General features: G+C 53.3%; 1 protein-coding gene across 1 annotated transcript; it reads left to right on the top strand.

Moving 5' to 3' along the window:
- The first annotated feature begins 15,722 nt into the window (after positions 1-15,722).
- Positions 15,723-17,879, top strand: LOC123150607 (BURP domain-containing protein 12). Its single transcript, XM_044570445.1, has one exon. The coding sequence runs from the start codon at positions 15,828-15,830 to the stop codon at positions 17,706-17,708; it is 1,881 nt and encodes a 626-aa protein (XP_044426380.1). The 5' UTR covers positions 15,723-15,827; the 3' UTR covers positions 17,709-17,879.
- The last annotated feature ends 637 nt before the right edge of the window (positions 17,880-18,516 follow it).

Below are 18,516 nucleotides of genomic sequence, written 5' to 3'. Positions count from 1 at the left end.
TAATCTTGCCGAGGGAAAAACACCAAAGGGAAGCAGCCATGGAAGCGCAACTGAAACCAGCGGCCAGTGACACGCATTGCTCTCCGGCACATGCATGGCCTCCGTTAGTTTGCTCAATGATTTGGCATGGAACCGCGAAGGCACACGGCTTCTTCTGCAGAGTGCAAGTGCAAGTGACTCGGCAGCAAAGAGGTCCAGAGAGTGCTGGTGTTCTACAAGAGCAGTTGATGTGAACTGAGATCTTGTGCGAATAATTTGTCCATACTACTTCCTTCGTTGACCAATATAAGATGTTCTAACTTTTTTCTGACCCGAATGTATAATGCATTTAGCGTGTTTGCTCAGCCATTTCAGTCCGTATTTAATCCATATTGAAATATCCAAAACATCTTATATTTATGAATGGAGGGAGTGCTTATCTGTCAATTTAAGCTTTTTTTTTGAAGGACCAGCCTAGGCTGGTGTTTCATTGATATAAAGCAGGGAGCAGATGACAAAATGACAAGGCGGGGATCCGAAGATCAAGGACAGAAGGAAGAAGAATCAAAGAAAAGTGCCCAGGGCACCAAAAACAGCTAGCCTACTCTCCCGGCGGATCCCCGAAGGGGCTCTGGATGATCTTGGCGCCGCCTTGCTGCCAAAGGCTTAGGCCTCGTCTGATCGCAGAAATCACATCATCCACGTTGGCCACTTTTCCCTAAAAATGCAATTGTTCCTCTCCTGCCAGATCTCCCAAAGGACAAGCATCGCGAGTGCCTTGGCTCCCTTTCTGAAAATTGGTGGCGAGGCCTCAACCATAGCCTGTACCCTGTCGACGGAGCTTTGTTTGTCGATCCAAGTCTCCTGGCGCATGGCCTGGCAGCACTGCCAGGTAGAGATTTTGGCCCAGGTGGTAGCCGCAAAACGGCATTGCCAGAACAGATGGTCGGAGCTTTCCAGGTTACGGAGGCAAAGCTGACAGAAATAGCTATTAATCCAACCTCTATGTGCAGCCTGTCGTTGCACCAGAGACGGTCTTGGTGGAGCAGCCATGCAAAAAAATTTCAGCTTTGAAGGCGCCCAAGTCTCCCAGATCACCGTGCAGAGACGGGATTCTCGCGGCCCTGGAACTGAGCAGCATATGCCGATCGCACGGAGTACCGCCTGGAGGCCGCGTTCTGCCATGTGATATCGTCCCTGCTGGCTTCTTGGAGGGCCAGACGCCGCGGGTGAAGCCGCCTGTGCAGGTTGAGCACCTCCGGGGCGATCGCGCTGGCGTCACCGTGAGCTAAGTCGGTGATCCAGCGATCATCGATGAGAGCCTGCGCAACTGACCTATTCTTCCGTCTGGATAGCTTGAAAAGGGTGGGGTGGAGATCCTTCAGCGGCGTTGCGTCGATCCATTCCGAATGCCAGAAGCTGGCCAATTGGCCGTTGCCAACCACAACCTTGGTCACCGCACTGAAGAGGGTGTGGTCGGAGGCGTCGCAGGGAGGCTCCGTCCCCGCCCACGGCCGTTCCGGGCTTTTCCAGGCGTGCCAGAGCCAGCGGAGCCGGAGCGCGCGGCTGAATTTCTTGAGGTCAAGGATGCCAAGCCCCCCATGCTCGATCGATGAGCAGACCCGTTCCCAGCTGACTTTACAGCTGCCGCCGGAGAGCTCCTGATCCTGGCCCCAGAGGAAGCGCCGTCTGCACTTGTCAATTTCCTTGAGAAGCTTTGCGGGGAACCGCAGCACCGTAAGGGCGAAAGTTGGCATGGCCGTAAGGACACATCTGACAAGAACACGGCGGCCGGCGATGGATAGCATCTTCCCTTTCCATCCTGCGAGCCAAGCCCTAATACGGTCGAGGATGAATTGAAGGTGGACGAGTCGGAGACGGACAGTCGTTAGAGGGAGCCCTAAGTATCTAATTGGGAACTGCGTAGTTGGTCCTCCAAAAGACTGTAACACTGCGTTGAGGTCGACGTTGCTGTAGCAAATCGGGGTCGCTGTAGATTTGGCGTTGTTGATCTTCAGGCCAGTTGCATCGCCAAAGCTACTGAGGATGTCCATGAGGTGGTCGATCTCCTCCTTGATCGGGTTGGCAAAGATGACGGCGTCGTCTGCGTATAGGCTTACTCTGAACTTGATTTCCCTGCCAGGCACCGGTGCGATCACAAGCTCCTCCTCAGCCGCTTTGAGAAAGCGGTGGATAGGATCTATGGCTAGGATGAAGATAAGTGGCGACAGAGGATCGCCCTGACGAAGGCCGCGTCGATGCAGGATGGATTTGCCGGGGATGCCGTTTAGTAGGAAGGCAGATGAGGAAGTGACAAGCAACAGGGAGACCCAATCACGCCATCTAGTGCTAAACCCTAAAGTAACCATGAGCTCGAGCAGGTATTCCCATGAAACATTGTCAAAGGCTCTAGAGATATCTAGTTTGAGGAGAACCGTCGGCGTTTTCTGACGATGCAAAGCCCTAACACAGTTCTGCACATAGACGAAACTATCATGGAGACATCTGGATTTTAGAAAAGTTGTATGGGCCGGCGATATGATGTTCTGGATAACTGGAGCCAGCCTGATTGATAGAACTTTGGAGACAAGCTTGGCGATGGAGTGGATCAGGCTAATCGGGCGGTAGTCGCCGATGCCGCTCGCGCCGTCCTTTTTAGGGATCAGGGCAACGATCGCGGAGTTGAGCAGGCCGAAATTGTTGCCGGCCAAGCTATAGAATTGGTTGAACGCCTGCAGCACATCTTCTTTGATAATCCCCCAGCACAATCTGAAGAACTGCCCACTGAAGCCGTCTGGCCCTGGCGATTTTTCTGCAGGCGTGGCTTGGATTGCCGCCATACCTCTTGCTCAGAAAAGGGGTTGTCCAGTCCCCCTCCTTGGATCGTTGGCATGTTGATTTGGCTCCAGTTGATCGTAGATGTTCTCGGGCTTGTAGTCCCAAGAATGGCGTCGAAATGGTTGTGGATGGCCGTTTCTTTGTCGCTATGGGCCGTAGTAACCGTCCCGTTGATGTTGAGGGCGGGAATGAAATTCTTCCTTCTCCGCGAGCAGATCTTGGCCATGAAGAATTTTGTTGGGGCATCGCCAGCACGTATCCAGGTAAGTCTAGATGCCTGTCGCTTTCTGCAGCGTTCGATCGCCGCCAGCCCTAGCAGCCTGAGCTTGAGGCCCTTCCGCAGTTCCCGCTCGGCCGACGATAGTTGTCGTCTTTCCTGGGCTACATCGAGGCGCAAAATGACCTCGCAAACTATGTGGAACTGCAGCTTCGCGTCGCCAAAGAGACTCTGACTCCAAATGCGAAGATCTTTGGCCGTGCGGGCAAGCTTGACGTGGAGACGAGTGAACGCACAGGAGGTTGCAACTGGCCGCGTCCAGGCTACGGTCACCGTGTCTAGGAAGCGGGGGAAGCGGGGCCAGAACGACTCGAATTTGAAAGGCCTGCGTCGGCGAGGGCCCGCTGCGTCAGAGAGCAGTAGCGGGCAGTGGTCGGAGCACGCTGTGGAAGCAGCTAACAGCATTGTTTGGGGGAGCAAAGTTTCCCACGGCACATTGCAGAAGAACTTGTCGATGCCCACCATTGTTGGGTTGTCGCGCTCGTTGCTCCAGGTGAATTTGCGGTTTGCGCATTTGATTTGGCGTAGTCCGGCTCTGTCTAAGGCGGCCCGAAAGCGTCCCATGAGTCTCCTATTTAAGTTGAGGTTGTTCTTCTCCCTATCCTCGTAAATTTGGTTGAAGTCACCGTTGATTAGCCATGGGTCAGAGCAAGGCGGGGCAGAGTTTGTGATCTCAGCTAGGAAGGCCTCCTTGCCTGCGTCGTCGGTCGGGCCATAGACAGAAGTAAGCCAGAACGAGGTCTGGTGAGAAGCTAAGCTAACTTTGACAGTGATTGCAAACTGTCCAACGGCGTGGGTGGCTACGTCGACAAGGTACTGATTCCACAGGATGGCAATGCCGCCGCGAGTGCCAGAGGCGGGTAGCACCGCGCATCCCCGCAAGGTTTGGCCGCCGATGTCGCGTACGAGGGCCGGCGTCCATTCGTCGATCTTGGTCTCTTGCAAGCACAAGATGGCTGTGCGGTGCGCAGCGACAACCTCACGAATTGCTTCACGCTTCGCCGGTGAGTTTAGGCCTCGAACATTCCAGCTCATGATCGGGGGTGTGGTTGGTTCGTCATTCATGGGGACATAGGTTGTTTCTCCGGCGACTGCACATACTAAGAAAACACCGGGGAACGCCGTCGCCCACCAATAGGCCCCAAACTACGACGGCGCCAGCTCGACCTCACACTACTACCAACACAGGGGGGAAGCAACCCTATCTCAGACCAGCCGACCGCTGGCCGCCACCGGAGACTACAGCTACTACTAAAACAGAGAGAACTAGCTAACATGACTACACCATGGCCTCCTCGGCGACTCCTTCAGGCCCGTTGAGGCCGACAGCGATACACAGGGCCTCCGTGCCCATTCTGGTGAGCTTGGCGATGACGGCGATATCTTCTTCAGAGAGTGGTTCGTTGAACCTGCGCACTAGCGCCTCGGCCGCCTTCTTCGTCATCTTCTCTTTTGGACCAAGGAGGCCAAGGCCCTGAACCAGGCGGAGCGTGCCGCGCTGGGCAACGGGCACCTTGCAGTTCTGGGCTGCCTGGCGGGCGCTCTGTCGCGGCGGAGGAACAGATGTGGCACGCGTCTTGGGTGGAGCAGAGCTGCGCTTGGATGGGGGAAGACCGAGCAGGGGAGCCGGTTTGTCGCAGAAGAGGCGTCGGGGCGCAGCTGAGGACTCAGCGATCTCTAGGAGTTGAACTTGCTGCGTGACTGCCCCCAGCTCGATCGCAACCGTTGTCGCAGCCGTCGGGGTCTGGCAGCTGAGCAGCGCTGGGCTGTGACATGAGCCAGAGAGCGTTGGGCTGAAAACGTCCGGGATGTCCACCAATTCCTTGCCCTTGGTATTCATTGCTTCTTCTTCGAATTCAAGCGGCACCGCCATCGAGGCCGCGATCACCTCATCAAGCTGAGCCGCGACGTCGTCGCCGGGAGCCATGGGAGCGATCAGCACCTTGCCTGCCGTGGTGAAGAACTCGTCGACGTCGTCGGGGGCGGGGGTGGTGGCAGGAGCGGGCAGACGGACGGCCGTGGGCGGGGTGGGCACGTGCACCCGGCTGGCCAGGCGCTGCTTGTCGGTCTTCTTTTGGCATGGGAACACTTGGCCGGAGGAGCGGACGCGACCCCCGTGCCGGCCACTGCTTGAGCGCTGAGGCGGGGGGGGAGGGGAGGGGGGGAGGGAGCGGCTACGGTGGTGCACTCTGCTTGTTGCCCCGTCCGCACCTGACGAGGCGTTAGAGGCGCGCCCGCGTCCCAACAGCGTGTCCTTCCAAGAGCGACAGCCGCCGCCGCCGCCCCGCCCATCATCGTCGCGGCGCGGGTCACCGCGGGGGAGGCCCCGGCAGCCAGTGTCGACCACCGGAGCGCGTTGCTGACGGCGATGGCGCTCTTCGGGTTGTCCGTCCTCAACGTGCATGACCCAAGTGCTGGGGAAGATGCGCGGCAGGTCGTCGTCGTGGTCCGAGTCGGAGGAGGGCAAGCCGCTCTGGGCGGAGTGCGAGGAGCGCGGCGAGCGGGAGGACCAGTCCTCCATCTTGTCGACGTGGATGAGCAGATCGTAGCGTTCGGCGCCGGGTGGCAGGGCGACCCGCCGGTCAGGCGGCGAGTAGCCCTCCATCTCCTCGACGCGCCCCGCGCCCTGGGGGAGCTTCCAGTAGGTGTGCCTGGTGGGGATGAAGGCCATGTCCCAAACCCACACCCAGCAGGCGAAATGCTTGGTGTGGTCGCGCTCAAGCGTGCAGCTGTCGAGGCGGTCAACGCGCACCTTGCCACCGAACACTTCCTGGACGCCTTCCAGGGTCCAGTATTGTTGCGGCAGATGCTCGATGACGCAGCGGACGTGGAGGTTGAAGGTGCCGTGGTCGGCGTGGTCGTTTTCTCTCCATGGCGCGATGATGAAGTTGACGCCGTCGACGCGCAGGGTGCCGCGGCGCACCGCATTGTCGTGGTGGGCAGGCTGGGTGAAGACGACGAAGAAATCCTTCGGGTTGTGCGCCGTCACACGTAGGTGGTGCGGTGGAACGCAGAGCTGCGCCTCAAACGTGCGGCCCACAGCCATGGGCGAGGTGGCGCTGACCCCGTCGAGCGCGCGCAGCGTAACAGCATGTCGCCGGAGGAAGAAGATGCTCTGCTCAATGGCCGGGGTGGATTCGCCGATCTTGTGGCTCGAGCGCGGGCGCCTTGCCGGGTCGACCAGGCTGAGTTCAGCCATGTGAGCCTCGAGTGCTGCTTGGGGTGGCGTTGGCGGAGGTGGTGGTGTAGGGAAGCGGAGGCGAGCGTGAGCCGGCGTGCGAGGAGGAAGCGGGCCTATCCTACTGGAGGCAGGGCTGCCATGGCCGTTGCGAGGATTCTGGGGGCACTCCCTAGCAAAATGGCCGAAGAGCTCGCAGATTACGCAGCGAAGGGGGTCACGGCAGTCCTTTCTACGGTGGTGCTTGCTGAGGCAGCAAAAGCAACGGCCGCGGAAGCGGCTTAAGAAGGCCTCCCGGCCACCCCCTGCATTGAATCCCGGATGGCGGTCCGAGCGAGGAGCTGCGCTCGACCTTGGAGAGACCGGCATATCCAGGGAGGCCTTGCGGTTTTTGCGCGAGGAGAGCTCGGTCCAGCCACCGTCCATTCCCGAAGAGGAATGGTCGACCGCAGGGGATGGGACGACGATGATGGACTGCAGTCGTTGGGGCGGGGGAGGGGAGAGATCCGCCGGATCTTCAAAGGCCGCGGTCGTGGCGCATTGACCACACAGCAGCAGGCGCGGCGGGGCCGCCGGATTCGGGATTGAATGCGCCGCAGGGCCCGGGATCTCGAACGGGGCGGGGGGAGGGAGTGGATTCTCCCCCGGTCCAGAGCCAGCCGGCGCACAGCCCAGCGGATCTGAGACAGAGGCGGCAGCGCGTCGGGGTTGCGCGCCCATGCTGGACGCGAGGGAGGTGCCAGCGGCGCGGGAGAGGGCTGGAGGCTACCTAGCGGGAGGGGCGCATAATACTTCCGTGTTACCACATATGCCGTGCCTGATCCCCAGTACCGTCAATTTAAGCATGGACCGGATGCACATATGGCATTGCTTTAAAAAAATACCAAGTTTAAGTAAACTTCGAAAGAGTACACGTTAGATGTAGTCAAACCAGTCACTTTGTGGGCCATGGTTTACGGTTCATAATTGTTCAGAATATTCTGAATCCAGCCAGACCAAGCAAATGGAAGCGGAAAGGAGCGGAGAGATATACAAGGGAATCAAGGAATTGTCTCTGACCTTTAGCGCACCAAGAGGAAGATGCCGGCCGCGAGGCTGGCTTCTGACTCTCTTCATTCCTGCTAAAGCTAAACGTACAGGAGGCATGGGAAATGCAGCGTTCATCATGAAATGTGCTTTTCAGAATCCATTGAGGATGTTGTGGCTTTTGATTGCAAAGTGTAGCTGGAGCCACAACAGACTTTGCACCAAAACTGAAATGTTCTCTGAATGTGGTTTCTGGACAAGGATCAATCGGCATGCCGGAAGAGAACAGAACTGATAGACATACTACTCGTCAACCTTGTCTCGGGAATTCATTAATTATGACGAGAGAAAAACTGTTTTTCCTTGAGTTAATGTTTTATTTCCTTGTTTAGCACATTTAGCTGTGGCGCCACGAGAAACAAGCAGAGAGGGTTGCCATGTAGCAAGCATGACGTCAGGGTGACCTGTTCTAGCCTAGATAATTGGTGACCACAAACCCGATCTCCTTTGTTCAGCATGATGAAGTTTTCATGGAAGAATGATGCATATAGCTATTAGAAGTTTTCTTCTTCTGAAGCAGGGAATCGTTGCTGGTGGTATGTGTCATGCAAGTGGTTTCCTTTCAGAAGCAGGTGCAAGATGTACTAGGCGTGTGACCACAGGTCCACATAGTAAGTTGTTCAGAGTTCAGACATGCAATTACTATCATACATAATCAATGCTGGGCAGGACGGAAACCTACAAGGTTTGGAATTCTCTGACCATGGATTGCAACCACATATTGCCACACTTTGCCACATCTCATCTTAGACAAGTTTTTAAGTAAGTTTGACCAAATTAGGTGGGTGTTTGATTCTAGCCACACCTAAGGCAAGAATTTTCTCATGAGAAGTGAACCCCACATGTTATAGACACAAAAAAGTGTGGCAAGGTTCCCTTAGGCAAGCCAAAGTATGGCTAACAATTTAACCAACTCAAGTTAGGCAAGTGTGGCAAAAAGTAATGTGACAACATAAGGCAAACATAATCACAATCCAAACAGCCCCTAAGCTTGAAACGGTTACCACTCAGTGATACTACTCCCTCCGCCCCTAGTGTGAGGCAGCCAAGGACAAAGCACATGGTTTGGAGCATCATTAGCTGGCGTCACAAGCCCTCGTTTTGACCTCTTCTTCTTCCTTCTTCATGTGATGCACAACACTCTGGCCATTAACTCTTACCAACTCTCGGGCATTAACTGTTATTTCTTTGCCCCAAGGCAACCATATGTGGCATTTTATTTACTTAGAACAAGTATAATAGGATACAGTCAGCAGGCTGTAAGGATTAAAATGTTGTATGTTTTCTAAGTTGGATAAGAGAGAAGGGAAGCGGGCTACAGATTAACAGCGAAACAATGTGCTAGTGTAAGGTGGGCCATCTATTAATAAAGTGATACTACTTAGTAACTAGCTACTATACATGTTGGCTATTAGGTTGGCTATAGATGATATGACAACTTTATATAGTTGATTGTTGGCTATACTATTAATCATGCTCTTAAGTCTATTGAACTCGAATGATGAACGTTGTATAATCAATAAAAGGCTGTGTGCATCACTCCATGCAATGGCTGAGGACGTTCCCCTCCTTTCAAAGAAAAACTGTTGCCAGCTCTTGGGCCAACAAATGTGGAGTCATCTGTTAGAATATTTGGGCATGGGTAGCTAATTCCACTCAAAGGCCCATGTATATGGCAGAAAAAAGTGGAGTTGCAATATTTAGTCCACCCAACTAGTGGAAGTGAAGTTTGACCTCCTTATATAAGGAAGTCTCTGCACTTCACTAAGTGATGGGTATGAATGCAGAGGCAGAGGGTCATCCTTCTTTTCGGAAAAAAGTGATGGGTATGAGGACAGAAAGAGAACCCACAAGCATGTGTTCGCCTCGCCTTACCGAGCTCAGGATGGGGCACGCGACATGCGTGAATTGTCCACCAAAATACGGTACATGACTTGGCATGAGTGCAGCTTCCTCTCATTGTTTTTTTTTCTATTTTCTGACCGTTAAGTTTGCGGGTTGGAAACCTATTTGGGTTAGACCGTGATCGTGACACGTCGGTTCTCCTTTATAAGTGACATATCGGCCACCATCGAAGATACATCAAATTGAGCTAGGGTTTTGCTTTTTGTTGCTTTTGTGTCGTCATCGTAGTCTACTCCATCCCGATCACATGCATGCACCGATGAACGTGGGAGCGGTCTCGCTCCAGTGACTGCACAAAGAGAGGGCGAATAAGGATTTTGAGAAGCGCTTCACGCGGCTGCTCGTGTTTCTTCACCACAGGTTGTCTTCCTCTCAAGAGAGGCGGCGATACGCATCACCGTCTCCATCGTTGTCCACTTCGAACAGTATTTGGCAATATCTTCATCAACAACATCACCTCTGCAATAGTCACAACTATTTTCATGTGCAAATGAACAGTGCATGCAACATATTTCAATCTACTCTTTAATTATGGCTGATGCATGTATGATGTTGTTGACTAATTAGTATGATGGAGATATACATGCCAATAGTTGCTTTAATCATGATTTATGTTCTTGAATTCATCATAAATTGTCTAATCATCCAACGATTCAAATAGCTTAATGTAGGCAATTTTCTGAATTAACCATGGCTGATTTTTCGGATGCACCAAGGCTGCATAAATTCACCACCATTGACTTAGGCTTTGAAAGCATCCTTAGTTAGTAATGGCGAGACTGAAGGAACGATCTTTGACAATGATCAGAGAAAATTCAAGGAACCCAATACTATCTTTGTGGAATGTGTCCTATTTATTCAATGGCTCGATTACGACGCTTGAGGTCAATCAACTTAACCGATGAAACTGGCTCTTTTTGATGGCAGTTGCATCCTTGATGTGTTTTCTCGGTAAGAGCGGATTCTGTCTTTTGCAGACGACACATTTGAAAAACAAAGGTTCCGCTCAAGGTTAAGATTTTAATGTGGCTTGCAAAACAATAAGAATGTCATTTGCGATAGCCATCATGGCCATGCAAGGAAGAGTGCGGCCATCTTCACAAAACATCACAATTTTAGGCCCTGTTGAGCAGTAATAAGCCAAGGCTTAATCACTTGCCATCTGCCCGGGGAGGCAATGCCACGAGCGGATCACTGTTAAACCACCATTGTGCAGGGGCACTAAACAGCAGAGGCTACGACAACAACCACCCCCAGGCTCTGCACGAGCCCATTTGTTTTGTTTTTACCTGCCCTCTGCACCACATAAAAACGCAGGCACGGGAGTGATCCAGGGGGCTTATCTTGTGCCCTGATACGTGTCACCTGCCACAGAGAAGCGGCACTGCAGTGAGCATGAGCATTGCAAATCCAGGAGGATCATTTTCCCATTATTCTGAGAGCAGTGACATGCAATGCGCGCGCGCGCGCACGATCGATCGATCGATCATTATGAGATCACTGGAAGCTGCCTTTTCGCTGCCCATGTCGATCACACCAGGAATCCAAACATCGTTTTTAATCATGAACACGATGAACAAAAAATGAAAAGGGACTTCGGTCAGCTCAGCTCAGCTCACACTTTTTTTAGGGGAGCTCAGCTCACACTTTCTTTTAACACTTTGTTCTTTTTGGACAATGGTCCACACGCAAGTGAGAAGACCACTCTAATGAGCACTTGGTAAATGTAGTACTACTTGTCTTGGTTTGGCTTAAGCACAGACGAGGCAATGGAGCATCAGTTCTCGGACGGGTTTAAACCCATTAATATCGAACAATACGACGGGACAACCGACCTAGCTGTGTGGATTGAAGATTTCCTCCTCCATATTCACATGAATCACGAAGACGACCTACCTGCCGCACAAACTTAAAGGACCGGCTAGGCACTGGCTCAATAGCCCGCCCCCTCACTCCATCAGGAGCTGGGAGGCGCTCGAGGACGCCTTTAGGGGAAATTTTCAGGGCATATATGTTGATGATCTCAGTCACAACATTCAACAACCCGGCGAATCAGCAAGGAAATTCTGGAACCGGTTCTTGACTAAGAAGAACCAGATTGTCGATTCGCCTGATTCAGAGGCAATTTCCGCCTTCCGGCATAGTATCCGAGACAGATGACATGTTGCAAAACAATGTCCACGGCGGAGCTTCTAGCGGTGGCACGAGGAGCTGCAACCAGTTCTTATCATGGTCTCCGCCTTTGGGTGAAATTTTACAAGGAGCATAGCCTAAATGTTCTGCTGCTACGTACCGCGTTTCAGAGCTATTCCTTCCGTTACAAAATACATGACGTTTAGGAAGTCTAATTTGAAAGTTCATCCTGCTTTGGGGGAGTGTGCTCTACTTCGGTCTTTTTTTTAGAAAGGCATCATGGCTAGCTTTATTGATTACAAATAGAAATTACATCGTCTACGAGTTTGGAAACCAGACAAGCCGGGGGCTCATCAGTCCATGAACTACAAATCTTATTACAAAAACAGTAACTAGCTAGCACATGCGCCGCTTGATTCGAAGAACGAGCATAATGTTTAAAGATAACCTTCCCGGTTGACAAAGACACGGCAATGCATTCTGCAAATACTGCTGCAGCCAAGTCCCACCATTCTGTCTGTCCCAAGCAATAGTCAATAACAATTGAAGAATCTGACTCTGCCTCCACCCTGTTGAATCCTAATGAGCTTGCAAAGATCAATCCATCTCTCATCGCCATAGCTTCCGAGGTAACTACATCAGATGCATATTGAATATATTTGCACTGAGCTGCCAAAAAATTACCCTTCTCATCTCCAAGGATTGCCGCCGATGCTCCAGCACCCTCATCCGCATAGAAGGAGGCATCTACATTTAACTTAACAAATTTTGGACCGGGTTTCAACCATCTTTGTTCCTTTGTCACCGTATTCTTCTCATTTGCTTGATGAAAATTGTTCGCAATTGCTAGAACAGACATAGGCCATCTCATTGTCGGGGGTGTTGCTCCATCATGAGTGTGTTGGCGACGAGTCCACCAGAGGTACCAACTACCAACAGCAAGAATTTGCTTAATATCCAAGTTCGGCTTCATCGGAACCGGCTTATCCTCTGCCAACAGTAAATGCTCCAATATTACCGAACCGGAGCGATCCACCGTTGCAGCTTCGTCAAGAATTTCCAATATACCCAGGCCTCTCCAAAGTTCTCTGGCCGTCACACATTCAAAAAGAAGATGTTTTATATCCTCAGCAACTCCATGACAAAGTGGACAAGCACCATCCGATCCCACATGCCTGTTCATTAGTATGGATTTTAGAGGGATGATTCCATGAAGAGCACGCCAACAAAATATCGAAAGTTTACGTGGTATATTTAGTTTCCAGAGTCTAGTCCACACTTCCGGAGCTTGGGATTTCCTTGGGCATTCAGCCATGTTTGTGTGTGTCCCGAAAGTCCGATACAACTGTATTTTGTATGCTGATCGTACTGTGAATATCCCTCTGCGGTCAGGATGCCATGCAATAAAATCGTCAAATGCATTGTGACTCGGCGGTATTTGCATAATTCGCCTAACATCCACCGGATTCAGAATTGTTCGAAGCAGTGCTTCATCCCATGTCCCTGATATAGGATCGATTAAGTCACTAACAGAATTGAGCAGAGTATGACCACAACCTGAAATAATCTTCCTATCCGGGCTCCCTGGGATCCATGGATCAGTCCATATATTCACCTTCTCACCGTTTCCAATCCTCCAAATGTATCCCAACTTGAAAGTTTCCAATCCTTTCATGATACTTTGCCAAGTGAAGGAGGATCCATTTTTCAATGTAGCATGGAGCAGACTATAATTGGGAAAATATTTCGCTTTTAGTACCCTCGCACAAAGAGACTCTGGATTGGTTATGAGACGCCAGCATTGTTTCGATAGCATAGCAAGATTAAAAGGAGTGGAGATCCCTAAAGCCCATCCCTCCTTCATTTTTTGGGTAACAAAGCTTCCACCAGGTGTACCAATGCATTCTTTTGTAGTCCTCGTCATCACCCCACCAGAATTAATGCTCTACTTCGGTCTTAATGGAGAAAGGAGACCAACTTTACACTAGTTGAGACAAAACTGTCATATGAGATGGGGTGGATGAGCTGGTGGACTATGCACATGTATCGTCGTTTTGCAACCGCAGCGCTTGCCTCACTTGGAAACTAAGAAGTTGTTCGATATCCCTCCGCTTTGCAACTCGCCGCGGAGTGGAGCAGATATGCAGTTATATTTCGACGAGCCCCTAAGAGCAACTGTAGCAGACCCCGCATCCGACGCAAACCCGCATAATTCCGATGATTATACGGGCTCGGCCCATTTTTCTGGCAAGACCAGAGCCCGCATCGGTGTCTGGCCCGTAAATTTTTTTGCCGCAGCCCGCAAACGCAACCCCCGAGCTACTATAACTGCGGGTTTGCGGGGCAGATGCGGGTCGAAACCCTATCCTCCCGACGCCGCGTTCCCCTCCTATTCCCCATCGCGCCGCTCGATTTCTCGCCGCCGGCAAGCCTTGAACCACCATGGCCGACTCGGGGGATGAGGCGGAGCGCCGCCGCCGCGCCAGATCTGACGCCGCGCGCAAGCAGGGGACGCGTCGGTGGCTCAACCAGGGTGCTCGGCCGCCGCCGGCATTCGACCGGCGCGAGCTCGACGAGTTCGAGCTCAAGCGCGCCCGTCGCCGCCGCGCCTCCTCCGGCAACTGGTCCGCGGGGAGCTCATCCGGCCACGGGTCCGCGGGGTGCTCATTCGTGGGCGCATCGAGCTCGCGCCTCGTTCCGGTGAAGAGGGAGCCGGAGGAGGCCGTGCCCGATGCACCGCCGCGCCGAGGCGTCATCGGACCCGAGGACTACCTCCCACCGAGGCAGGAGGAGCTCCTCGAGCGCGTCGTCCTCGAGCGGTCGGCGAGGGATCAGGAGGAGATGGAAGAGCGCATCCGGCGCGAGCTCAAGTACGAGCGGCTCTTCCTCGAGACGGGCCTCACAGCATCGCAGGCGCACGCATCGAAGGAGGCCGACCTGCGCGTAATGAAGGAGGAGCAGGTGAAGCTCTTCGTCGACCTCGACTCCGACTCCTCCGACTCCGACTGACCGCCGCCGGTGGGCAGATACCGCAGGAGCTTCGGTGAGCTCAGTTTTGTTGCAGTGGTGCGGTAGCATAGACCCTGTCTACCATATCTAACATTTATGTATGTATGTGGCTTGTATGAACTTATATGCGAAGAAGAACCATCTATGCGAGCGAGCTCCGGCGAGCTGTTGCTTAAATTTCTCGCGCGAAACAATTTTTTTAAAATTTAGGGATTTGTTTGCTGTTTCTAGTCTGCCGCCGCAAATTTCGGCTTGCATAACCGCTCCTGTGCGACCTGCAAACACATTTTGCAGGTTAACAAAATGCGGGATCTACTAGAGTTACTCTAACAGGGTGATCCGCACGCTCTGCTCCGTAGCGAAGGAGCAGAGGGTTGCCGAACACAACCTAGATTAATGCACCGAAGCCAACACAGAATTACAAGAGCAGATTTTTTTTTTTTGAGCGATAGTGCACTCCGCGCAACTCCCTTGATCTCTGGGCTAAGTTGCCACTCCGTGCGCGCGGGCAAGAGATAGAGGGACATAAATGGGTTCGGCCAATAGGTTCAAGGTTTAGTGTCTATTTCCAAATAAACAGAAAATGTTTTGATTTTCAAATGTTATCACACCTTTTTCCCAGAAAATCCAGAAAAATCACATTGAATCAAAACAACTACGATAGTCCTATAAAAAATATTTCCGGACTAAACTCATTTTCATAAAGATTTTTTAATAGCTCACTTAGACATTTATGTATCCCCTTCAATTAATTCTAGGTTTTTACAAATACCAAAAATGTTTTCAAATATACCAAATTGCAAGGGTCCTGTCTGGAGAAGTCCTTTCATCTCCTCTCTTTATATCAAACAGAAACAAAAATCAAGATGAACTCCGACTAAGATATGCATCCACCATATTTGAGAAACACATTTCATTCTCACTCTTTGTTTGAGTATGGTTGTATTTTTTTAAAATGCAAACCACTCTTGAGTTTGAAACAGATATTTCCTAACAAAAAAATTATATTAAGTCGATAATTAGTTATCCAGGTCTCACGACATGGTTTGGAGAAATTTGAATATGACATCAAAAAGTTTTAGATCCTTCTAGACATCAAAGCAACCGACATAATAATAATATGTACTTATTTAACATTCTGAAAATCATGCAAGAGGAAAGTACAAAGTTGTGGTCAGAGTATATTTTTAGCTGAAACACACTGGGTCATCATTAATGGTCTCTACCTCTACGGACCTGCAGCATTCATGACGCGTAAATGCGTCTTCCTCTGCCCGCCTTGTTCAAATTTCGTACTCGCTCGGTGCGAGTCACAGTTTCACACTCCCTCCATTCCCACTCTCACTCTGCTTCCTTCACTATTAATCTCTCTTCCCCTCCAGCTCCAATCCCCCAACCCCCAAACCTCCCTCCTGGCCTCCGATGGCTTCTCCTCCCCGCCCCGTCCTCGCCACCCCGCTCCTAGTCCTCCTCCTGCTGCTCCCTGGCAATGCCGCCGCGTCCTCGCCGGTGAACCCGTTCACGGCCAAGGCGGCCTTCATCCGGTACTGGAACCGCAAGGTGCCCAACAACCGCCCCCACCCGGCCTTCTTCGTCTCCAAGCTCTCCCCTTTGCCCGCCGCCGACGCTGCCTCCTTCCCCTCCTCGCTCCCCGACATCCGCGCCCGCCTGCCCACGCTCTGCTCCAAGGCCGCTCTGCTATGCCCGTCCTCCTCTGACTCTGATTCTGAATCTGATGTGGCGGCAAGAAAGGGCCCGTTCACGAGCTACAGGGACGCCAACTTCACCAACTACGGCTCCGGCGCCGGCGCCGGCACCGACGGCTTCAAGAACTACTCCCCGGACGTCAACATCGCCGCCGACTCGTTCCGCCGCTACGGCCGGGACTCGTCGGCGCGGGCCGACTCGTTCACCAGCTACGAGGCCAACGGCAACGTGGTGACGGCCAACTTCACCTCCTACGCCGGCGGCGCCACGGGCGGGTCGGGCTCCTTCACCGCCTACGCCGCTAACACCAACTTGCCGGACTCCAGGTTCACCAACTACGACGCCGGGGCCAACGGGCGGAGCCGCGGGTTCACGTCCTACGCCCAGGAGTCCAACGGCGGGGAGAGCAGCTTCGCCGGCTACGGCAAGAGCGGCAACAGCCTGCGGGAGAGCTTCGCGTCGTACGGCAACGACACCAACACGCTCAGCTCCGGCTTCGCCAACTACGGCGAGTCGGCCAACGGCGCCACGGACACGTTCACGGGGTACGGCGTGGAGGGGAACGTGCCGGAGAACACGTTCCGGAGCTACGGGGCCGGCGCCAACGCCGGGGTGGACTCGTTCAAGGGGTACCGCGACGGCGCCAACGTCGGGGACGACAGCTTCGCGTCCTACGTCAAGGGCGCCAACGGCGGGGCCGCCGAGTTCGAGAGCTACGGCGGGTCGGCCAACGCCGGCAGCGTCGACTTCAAAGGCTACGGGCAAGGCAGCAACCGCAACCACGAGATCGGGTTCAAGGCGTACGCCGGAGACAACACCACGTTCAAGGCGTACGCCGAGACCGGCGTCGACTTCAAGGAGTACCACAACACGTCGTCGGCGACGGCGACGACATCCGCCTCCGAGGAGCATCGGCAGCATCTGAAGACTAAGTGGTCTCCGGAGCCGGGCAAGTTCTTCCGGGAGAGGGAGCTGGTTGCCGGCAACCGGATGCCGATGCCGGACATCAGGGACAAGATGCCGCCGAGGGCGTTCCTTCCGAGGGACATCGCCAGGAAGATCCCGTTCGAGGCGAGTGCCGTGTCGGAGGCCTTCAGGGCGGCGCCGGACACGGCGCTGGGCAAGGCGGTGGCGTCGACGGTGGCGGAGTGCGAGCGCGCGCCGAGCCGGGGCGAGACCAAGCGGTGCGCGACGTCGGCCGAGGACGTGGTGGACTTCGCCGTGGAGATGCTGGGCGACGACATCGTGGTGCGCAGCACGGCCTCGACGGCGGGCAGCGGCGCGGAGGTCAGGCTGGGCAGCGTCACCGGCGGCGAGGCGGCGCCGGCGCGGGCCGTGTCGTGCCACCAGAGCCTGTTCCCGTACCTGGTGTACTACTGCCACTCGGTGCCCAGGGCGCGGGTGTACGAGGCCGACATCATGTCCGCCGCCGGCGACGGTCGGAAGATCAACCGCGGGGTGGCCATCTGTCACCTTGACACGTCCGACTGGAGCCCGAGCCACGGCGCGTTCGTGCTCCTCGGCGGCGAGCCCGGCAAGACAGAGGTCTGCCATTGGATCTTCGAGGGCGACATGACATGGACGGTGGCAGATTGATCGATGCCATGGCAAGTGCTTAAGCCAAAACTAAGACAAGTAGCAGTACATTTACCAAGTTCCCATTCATCAGTGGTGGTCTTCACTTGTGTATGGACCATCGTCCAAAAAGAACAAAGTGTTGATGAAAGAAAGTGTGAGCCGAGCTGACAGAGGTCCCATTTATTTTTTTGTCTACCGTGTTCATCATGAAAAGTGCTGGTGCGATCGACATGGGCGGCCAAAAGGCAGCTTCCGGTGATCTCACCATGATCGATCGACCTTGGGCGCGCGCATTGCATGTCAGTCCTTGTGGATCTGAGAACGGTGAGTAGAAAATGATCCTCTTGGATTTGCAACGCTCATTCATGCTCGGTGCATGTGCAACAGCAGTGCTTCTAACCTAATAGGAGTAGTAATCTGCTTCTTCCTGGTGGCAGATGACACGTATTAGGACAAAAGATAAATTCCTTGGCTCCTAAGCCATGCACTCCCGTCCCCCGTGCCTGCGTTTTTATGCGGCGCAGAGGGCAGGTAAAAACGAAACAATGGGCTCCTGCAGAGCCTGGAGGTGGTTGTTGTCGTAGCCCCTGTTATGTAGTGCACCTGCACAACAGTGGTCCGCTTTTGGCATGCAAGTGAGTCTTCGATTATTACTACTGCTCAACGGGGCCTAGGATTCTGCAAATGCCCAACTTTTTCTTACATATTCGATGCTTATTGTTTTACAGTGCTGAGAATGCTAATTTGTACTTAGTTCCCCGTCCTGCCAGCTGCTAATGATGAAATGATGACCCAAACCATGTTTTTGTCGTTCTTGGCTGGCCGG

Source organism: Triticum aestivum, chromosome 7A, assembly GCF_018294505.1.
Source record: "Triticum aestivum cultivar Chinese Spring chromosome 7A, IWGSC CS RefSeq v2.1, whole genome shotgun sequence".
Lineage (NCBI taxonomy): Eukaryota > Viridiplantae > Streptophyta > Magnoliopsida > Poales > Poaceae > Triticum > Triticum aestivum.
Note: the sequence above shows the minus strand (reverse complement) of the source record. Positions and strands in the feature narration are given on the sequence as shown.

Bases quoted from the DNA above. Each gene is read 5' to 3' on its own strand.
- LOC123150607 (XM_044570445.1), top strand. From the start codon at position 15,828: ATGGCTTCTCCTCCCCGCCCCGTCCTCGCCACCCCGCTCCTAGTCCTC.